The following is a 9,021-nucleotide window of genomic DNA, read 5'->3' as shown; positions in this document are numbered from 1 at the left end:
CGATAGAGTACGAAAGAGCACTAGCGCCTGTCTCTTTTACTAGCAAATTGCCACCTGCGCCCGTTAGTAAATTGCTGATGTCCCTGCAGGCGGTAATGCTGATGAATTGTCGCCAGCGTGTGCCACTTCACCCTTTAGTAAATCTGCAAATCATTTTTGTTCCACGAGTGACAATTTTGAGTTGCCCTAGTTTGGGAAGAGTGGAACATACTGTAACTTTCTAAGGGTATGCTCACCAAGAATTTAGATACTTAGTAAATAACTAAAATGACTTATAACAGAACAATGGGACGGGTTTATGTAGCTTTCATTGTATTCTTTATTAATTAAAAAAAAATACCTGTATATCAAAAATATGATGCTGAATTTTCAGAATCCAGAAAACAAACTACAAAACAAACCATGTAGTTCTTTAGGCTGAGCATCTAGTATGTAGGGATACACAGAACCTCCTAATTCAGAATTCATCCGAATCCTACTCAACAGATGTGGCTGAATATGGAACTAAATCCGAACCCTCTACAAGGTGGAAATGCCTAGGATTTGGTTTGCCCAGATCCTAGGATTCAGCCAAATCTGAATCCTGCTAAGAAAGGCTTGGCTGAATCCCAAACCAATTTGGTCCATCCCCACAACCATGAACAATCCACTCCCATGATTTTCATACACATAAATATTAGTGCAAGGAGTTATTACTATACATTATTGCAATGTTGAAACCAACTGGCGTCTTATGTTTTATTTTACCACCAAGTATTACACATTTGATTATCTGCATGTGCTAATACATATACAGTATATATGATTGTTAACTCCTGTTTACACTCTAAGAATTAGGACAGGACTTCACGGGCGATTTCGCAGCGATCCGACGCGCTGGGCAAAATCGCAGGCGTCACGTCGGATGCGACGGAAACAAGGTAAGTAATTCAATTGTTGCGTCATTGTTGATGCGACGCGACAAAACTGTCGGATGCAGACGCTGCACGCTGCGTCTGCATCCGACAGTCGCGTCGCATCAACAATGCGTCACGATCCGACACTGCCATTACTTACCTTGTTTCCGTCGCATCCGACGTGACGCCTGCAATTTTGCGCAGCACGTCGGATCGCTGCGAAATCACCCGTGAAGTCCTGCCTTTAAGGCCACCAGCAATACATGCAGCTAAATATGCAGCATTCAGGTTAGCATACACTGAAAAATAAGGGTAGCTATCCAAACACTGTAAACAAAATGGAAAAATACAAAAACACAAAAAAATGCAGCAATAAAAAATAAATCATCAGTTTATTTATTCATAAAAAAGCATCATTAATATGCCAGGATATTATATATATGTAATTTATATATAATGGTGTTAATTGAGTATAGAGATAGAGAACAAAGAAAAGGGACCGCTACTGCTCACCGCTACTCCTGACCAGCTGCTCTGTCGAACAGTGTCCCCACTGCGAACATCCAATGAACTCGAAACAAGCAGACGGCACTTCTGGAAAGGGTTTTATTGGGGTTACTGCTGTAGAACCTTACGCGTTTCGGGAGTAAATTCCTTAATCATAGGCTATGATTAAGGGATTTACTCCCGAAACACGTAAGGTTCTACAGCAGTAACCCCAATAAAACCCTTTCCAGAAGTGCCGTCTGCTTGTTTCGAGTTCATTAATTGAGTATATATACATTATGCTTGGAATATGGTAAATAAACAGTAAGAGTAATCTCAGCTTTGTCTCATTTACAGTCTGCACAGTATACAGAGTGTTTGCACATATGCTTCTTATGGGTTTTGTAGCCCAGCTGGGTATATGATCAAGTTAAAGTTAAACGGGAGCAGGAGTCCTGCTTCTATAACAATGTTGAAAACGCCTATTTAGAAGCCTAATTGTGTCCAAAAGCAGTTCCTCCTTCCATCTCAAAGGAAACAACGTTGAAATCATTCCAGTGATATTTTGGATGTTAGATGTTGAATGTTCTTTATATATGAAGTGGAAGGAAATGATGTTAAAGTTGAACTGAAATAAAAATAAAGTTCTATGCCTAGGTGAAGCTTCCACCAGTTTTTCTACTTCAGTGCCCTGTATTTGTCTTTTTAATCACCTTTTTAAGACTTCCATACCTGGACTAGAATGTCCAGCATTTTCGAAGACTAGTTTTTATTCAGAGGCATTTCTGGTAACCAAAAATTGAAAGGGTTGGCTCACCTTTAATTTAACTTTTAGTATTTTATAGAGCGACCAGTTGGTCTTCATTCATTATTTATTTATAATTTCTTAATTGTTTTCCATTTTCTTTTGACTCCAGATTTCAAATGGGGGAGGGGTCATCGACCACATCTACAAAAAACAAATGCTCTTTAGGGCTACAAATGTATTGTTATTGCTTCTATTCCTTCTAGCCAGGCCTCTCCCGCTCATATTCCAGTCTCCTATTCAAATCAATGCATGGTTGCTAGGGCAATTTTTACCGTAGCACCCAGATTGCTGAAATTGCAAACTAGAGAGCTGCTGAATAAAAAGCTAAATAACTCAAAAACTACACATAATAACAAATGAAAACCAATTGCAAAGATCACGCTCGACATCATACTATAACCCAAAGGCGAACAACTCTTTAAAAAGATGACAGAGGTGGTTTGTACTCAAATGTCTGTGTATTTTCATGTGGATTATTGGCAGACTTGCAGCACTTTGACTTACGCTGCACTTTTTGCCGAAATTGTTTAGAACCAAAGAAATACACCACTGGGTCCAAGCAACAATTAAGACTACTTAAGGCAAGGGAAAGCTTGTATTCTATGTACAGCGGCTTCCCTTTTGAATAGAAATCATAGTGAATGATTAGCAGCAGGTTACTTGGCAGGTAGCAGACCAGGAACACACTGAACAACACCACAATGATATGAATTGTTTGTCTCTTTGTCTCTGCTCGGATGGTCTCGGACCGCAGAAGAGTTACAATTATTGACAGGTAACATATTCCCATAATAACTAATGGAATAAAGAAAAACAATATAAGGCGGGATGAGATATAAAAAGAGAAATACGCTTTACTGGAAACCAGTTCTTTTGGTAAGACATCGAAGCAAGTGACTATGTGTAGCTCTCGTACGTGGAATGTCAGCTTAGAAAGCATAAGTGGTAAATCTACCAACAGAACAAGTGCCCAAAGCAACAAACAAGTGAGCAGAGCCCTCCTGACAGTAACGCAGTTCTTAGAGCGCAACGGATGTACAATTCCAATGAAGCGTTCCACACTAATACTTGTCATTGTCAATATGGAACAATTCATGTTTCCATAGAACAAAATGGTTGCTACGGAGCAAAATGTATCTCCGAATGGCCAGTCGTTTCCTCTGAGATGATAAATGACCTGGAAGGGGAGTGTAATTCCATAAATAGTGTCTGTGATGGCCAAATTGAGCAGGAATACAACTGTTGGTGTCCGTGGTTGGTTTCCCCAGAGCATGACCAAAGACAGTAAATTTAATGGTACACTGACACCAAAGATCACCAGGTACAGGACTGGTAAAGCCGTTTGCAGCATTTTGCTTTGCAGCATCTCCAGCGTGTTATTGGGCAGAGCTTGTAGCATAGTGCTATTGGCTGAATTGTTTCCAGTGATTTCCAGACTTTGCATATCAGTCATCTTTGCTTTGCATGTATTGATGAAGAGTGCCTAGATGTTGGAGAAAAGTAACACATTCTTAACATGGCATTACACAGAAATTCTCCCTTGTCCTGGTTTCATCATGTCTCTTTCTGTTCTGACTGCTTCTGAGACTCAACGTTTATTATACAGTATGCACATGTATTGGTCCAGGTGTTGTTTTGCATTTTCCTACATGAACTCTGTGCTGGGTGCAATTCACTGCCCTTGCTATGACTATGATCCTGTGTTTTGTTCAACTATTATAATTCAGCTCCATTTTCTGGTTCTGTCCTTGATTCTCCCTTCTAGCTCTGTCCTGTACATCTTGACCCTTGTGTTTTATCTAAATAAATGAGTCCTTGTCAAGTTTCTGATTTGTCTGACTTGGCTTCTGTCCATTCTGCCCTCTTTGTCTCAACACTATAAATGTCTGGCACCTTTGTCCTAAATACTTCTGTCAAAGTTTGACTAGTTCTCTACTGTTTCAATGTGCTTGTTTGGAACCCCAGCTCAGCACTGTCAGACTGAGTGGCCCAGGGCCCACTGGGCCTGCTGCCTTAGGGGCCCCCACACCAATCCCAGGCCTCCCAGCCACAAGTACTCTCTGCCTCCCCCAAGTAACAACCCCCCTCTGCCCCCCCATCCCAGCCGCAACACCCCTCTGGCCTGCCCTGTGCTTACCTATTTCTTTACGCCGGTGCAACCGGGGCCAGGGAGGGAGGTCGGGACAGTGACAGAGCCAGGGAGGGAGGTAAGGCGGGCCCACGAGAGCCGGGACCCATCAGCCCATCGGCCCAGTCCTGCAGCACAGTCCCGTCTGTCTCTAGTTCTTGCTTTTAGCTTTGTAGGTATTTTTTAGCATCTCCATAGCAGCAATGATCCAGGACTTCAAACTTGTCACAGGGGTCACCATCTTGGAAAGTGTCTGCGACACTCACAGTGGGCTCTGAGCAGTGTTGAGAAGCTAAGCTTAGGGGTCGGCGCAAATTATCAAACAGTAATATAAGCTGATGCTACAGGCTGATTATTAAATTCTCATCCTAGTTGCACTGGTTACTGTGCTGCCATGTAGTGTGTATATTGTGACATTTCTATTCTATGTGTACAGTATATTGTGAGTGGGTCCCTAAGCTCAGTAAGTGACAGCAGCACACAGCATGTGCAGTGAATCAGCAGAAAAGAAGATGGGGAGCTACTGGGGCATCTTTAGAAACACAGATATTTACTGCTAAAGGGCTGTGGTTGCCTTGGGCTGGTACAGAAGCCCAAAACATAATGTACAATATTTCTACCCTACTTCTTTAGTTAAGCCTTAAGTTCTCCTTTAACTACAAGCAGCACTGCTGACAATTATGTGCTGTTCATGATTTTCAAGTTTCCTTTTCATGTTTGAGGCGTAGGAAAAGGTGAGAATAGAACTCTCCAGTCATTTGCGTATGATGAGTAACATAAGATGAGCTAGTGGCAGCATATGGGAAAAATTGTAAGATAAAAGATGATCTTACAATTTTTCCCAAATGCTGCCACTAGCTCATCTTATGTTACTCACCATACCCAAATGACTGGAGAGTTCTATTCTCACCTTTTCTTACGCCTCTCCCTTTCCTTACTTTGGGGGTGCCTCAACACCCAGTCTTATGCAGTGCCTAACTAACCATGCAGAGCTTCTGCCCCATAAATGCAGCATAGAAAAAGATCAGCTGCTGGTCATTCTACGTTAAGTTTTGTTCTTTACACTTCCCCTGCTAAGTTGTTTTATTTCTTCCTGGTGGAGGGTCAATAATGGAAGCCAGTGTTGACCAATCTTCCTTTAAACCACACCCATTGTAAACCACACCCATTATAAACCACACCCATTGTAAACCACACCCATTATAAACCACACCCATTGTAAACCACACCCATGTTGCCACAAGAACTTTTAAGAACATATCAACATTAATGGTGTTAGCATACTAAAAAACCAAATGGTTGGTGCTCACTGCAGGGATATCACTCATCACTCACATTAAAAAAAAACGTTAAATCCATATGCCTCCTCCTCCCTTGTGGATAACACTTCATCCCCAGCACATAATTAAACACCTTATGGCCCCTAACAACAAGGCAGATTATGACACACACAAGGAACATAGGGCAGGAAGAGTATTACACACACAGGGAGCATAGGGAAGACAGAGTATGACACACACACAAGGAGCATACAGAAGGCATACACAGGGAGCATTAAAAAAAGCCAAATGATTGGTGCTCACTGCATATGCCTCCTCCTCCCCTGTGGATAACACATCATTCTCAGCACATGATTAAACACTTTAGGGGCCCTAACAACAAGGCAGATTATGGCACACACAGGAAGCATAGAGCAGGCAGAGTATGGCACGCACAGGGAGCATAGAGCAGGCAGAGTATGGCACGCACAGGGAGCATAGGGCAGGCAGAGTATAACACACAGGGAGCACAGGGAAGGCAGAGTATGACACACACAGGGAGCACAGGGAAGGCAGAGTATGACACACACAGGGAGCATAGGGCAGGAAGAGTATGGCACACACAGGGAGCATAGGGCAGGCAGAGTATGGCACACACAGGGAGCATAGGGCAGGAAGAGTATGACACACACAGGGAGCATAGGGCAGGAAGAGTATGGCACACACAGGGAGCATGTGGCAGGAAGAGTATGGCACACACAGGATGCATATGGCAGACAGAGTATGACACACAAAATCCCCCATACTTTATACTTACCACTCGTCGCAGATTCTGGCAGCGGACTTCGCAGCATCCGTTTTCCGGGTCCTCGGTAAGCTGAATGGGAGATTGGTATGTCGGCGCATATGCAGTTGGATCAATTCGCCAGATTTCAACAACTACGCATGCACCGAAATTGACGGAGATTGACGATCCCCCAGTCAGCTTACTGAGGGCCCGGGAGATGAATGCTGTGAAGTTCGTTGCCAGAATCTGCGACAAGTGGTAAGTATTTCCCCAGGGGGGGCAGTTAGCCTGGGGGGGAGATGGGAGGGGGGGTTTACGTGGGGGGGTACAGGGTTTTTTTTCTACAGGGTTTCCTTCTCCTTTAAGTGTGAACAATGCAGGGAGGATTAAAGGTGGAAACAATGCAGGGTATTACAGTCTGAACTGAACAATAAAGGGGTCAGTTAATATCAGTAGCGATACCCTTTAAATCTTACAGCAGGCAGACTTTTATGTGGGGGCACTGTTGTAAAGCATTGGACCTGTGGAAGCTGAAGCATGACTTCCAAGTCCCAATAAATGTGTCAGTGGAACACAGCATTCTGTTCTTTAAAGGGTATGTAAAGGCAAAAAAATAAAATTCCATTTTTACTTTCTTTAATAAAAAAGAAACCTATCTCCAATATACTTTAATTAAAAAATGCGTTCCGTTTTTATAAGAACCCTGACTGTATGCAGTGAAATTCTCCCTTCATTTACTGCTGTGGATAGGAATTGTCAGATGGTCCCTAACTGCTCTGCAGGGAAACAATCATACTTATGAACAGCAGGGGGAGCCCCCGCCTTACTTCTCAGCCATGCAGAACTCAAGCAGCTTTGTTTATGCCCAGACCACACTGAGCATGTGCACAGTCTTAGTCTTGCAAAGATGTTTAACAAAGTTACAAGATGGTGTCCCCCTGTGGCCAACTTTGAAAGCTTAAATTATTTGTTTGATTAGGCTTGTGGTGCAGTAAGTTCATGTTTATATTTAATATACAAAATACAGCATTTCAAACGTTATTCTATTTTAGACTTTACATGGGCTTGAACATGGGGTTGTTCACCTTTAACTTTTAGTATGATATAGTCTAGAGTATCTAGTAGAATTAATTCAAAGGCAGCTGAACATTTAGGGGCAGATTTACAAAATTCGAGTGAAGAATTGGAATGTAAAAAACTTCGAATTTCGAAGTATTTTTTGGGTACTTCGACCATCGAATTGGTTAAATTCGTTCGAATTCGAACGATTCGAACGATTCGAAGTAAAAATCGTTCGACTATTCGACCATTCGATAATCGAAGTACTGTCTCTTTAAAAAATACTTCGACCACCTACTTCGGTAGATAAAACCTACCGAAGTCAATGTTAGCCTATGGGGAAGGTCCCCATAGGCTTGCCTGTGATTTTTTGATCGAAGGATTTTCCTTCGATCGTTGGATTAAAATCCTTCGAATCGTTCGATTCGAAGGATTTAATCGTTCGATCGAACGAAAAATCCTTCGATCGTATGATCGCAGGATTTGCGCAAAATCGTTCGACAAAATCGCTGCGAAATCGCCCGTGAAATCCTGCCTTTACGGCCACCAGCAATACGTGCAGCTAAATATGCAGCATTCAGGTTAGCATACACTGAAAAATAAGGGTAGCTATCCAAACACTGTAAACAAAATGGAAAAATACAAAAACACAAAAAAATGCAGCAATAAAAAATAAATCATCAGTTTATTTATTCATAAAAAAGCTTCATTAATATGCCAGGATATTATATATACTGTATATATAATGATGTTAATTGAGTATATATACATTGTGCTTGGAAGATGGTAAATAAACAGCAAGAGTAATCTCAGCTTTGTCTCATTTACAGTCTGCACAGTATACAGAGTGTTTGCACATATGCTTCTTATGGGTTTTGTAGCCCAGCTGGGTATATGATCAAGTTAAAGTTAAACGGGAGCAGGAGCCCTGCTTCTATAACAATGTTGAAAACGCCTATTTAGAAGCCTAATTGTGTCCAAAAGCAGTTCCTCCTTCCATCTCATAGGAAACAACGTTGAAATCATTCCAGTGATATTTTGGATGTTGGATGTTGAAGGTTCTTTATATATGAAGTGGAAGGAAATGATGTTAAAGTTGAACTAAAATAAAAATAAAGTTCTATACCTAAGTGAATCTTCCACCAGTTTTTCTACTTCAGTGCCCTGCATTTGTCTTTTTAATCACCTTTTTAAGACTTCCATACCTGGACTAGAATGTCCAGCATTTTCGAAGACTAGTTTTTATTCAGAGGCATTTCTGGTAACCAAAAATTGAAAGGGTTGGCTCACCTTTAATTTAACTTTTAGTATTTTATAGAGCGACCAGTTGGTCTTCATTCATTATTTATTTATAGTTTCTTAATTGTTTTCCATTTTCTTTTGACTCCAGATTTCAAATGGGGGAGGGGTCATCGACCACATCTACAAAAAACAAATGCTCTTTAAGGCTACAAATGTATTGTTAATGCTTCTATTCCTTATAGTCAGGCCTCTCCCGTTCATATTCCAGTCTCCTATTCAAATCAATGCATGGTTGCTAGGGTAATTTTTACCGTAGCACCCAGATTGCTGAAATTGCAAACTGGAGAGCTGCTGAA

At 41.6% G+C, this 9,021-nt stretch overlaps 1 protein-coding gene across 1 annotated transcript; it reads right to left on the bottom strand.

Annotated features, from left to right (window-relative positions):
* Window positions 1–2,507: 2,507 nt before the first annotated feature.
* LOC121399633 (P2Y purinoceptor 8-like) lies at window positions 2,508–3,751 on the bottom strand. Its single transcript, XM_041581177.1, has one exon. It carries the CDS (start codon window positions 3,641–3,643, stop codon window positions 2,609–2,611), a length of 1,035 nt encoding a protein of 344 aa, XP_041437111.1. The 5' UTR covers window positions 3,644–3,751; the 3' UTR covers window positions 2,508–2,608.
* Window positions 3,752–9,021: the final 5,270 nt, after the last annotated feature.

This window comes from Xenopus laevis, chromosome 2L (genome assembly GCF_017654675.1).
Source record: "Xenopus laevis strain J_2021 chromosome 2L, Xenopus_laevis_v10.1, whole genome shotgun sequence".
Lineage (NCBI taxonomy): Eukaryota > Metazoa > Chordata > Amphibia > Anura > Pipidae > Xenopus > Xenopus laevis.
Note: the sequence above shows the minus strand (reverse complement) of the source record. Positions and strands in the feature narration are given on the sequence as shown.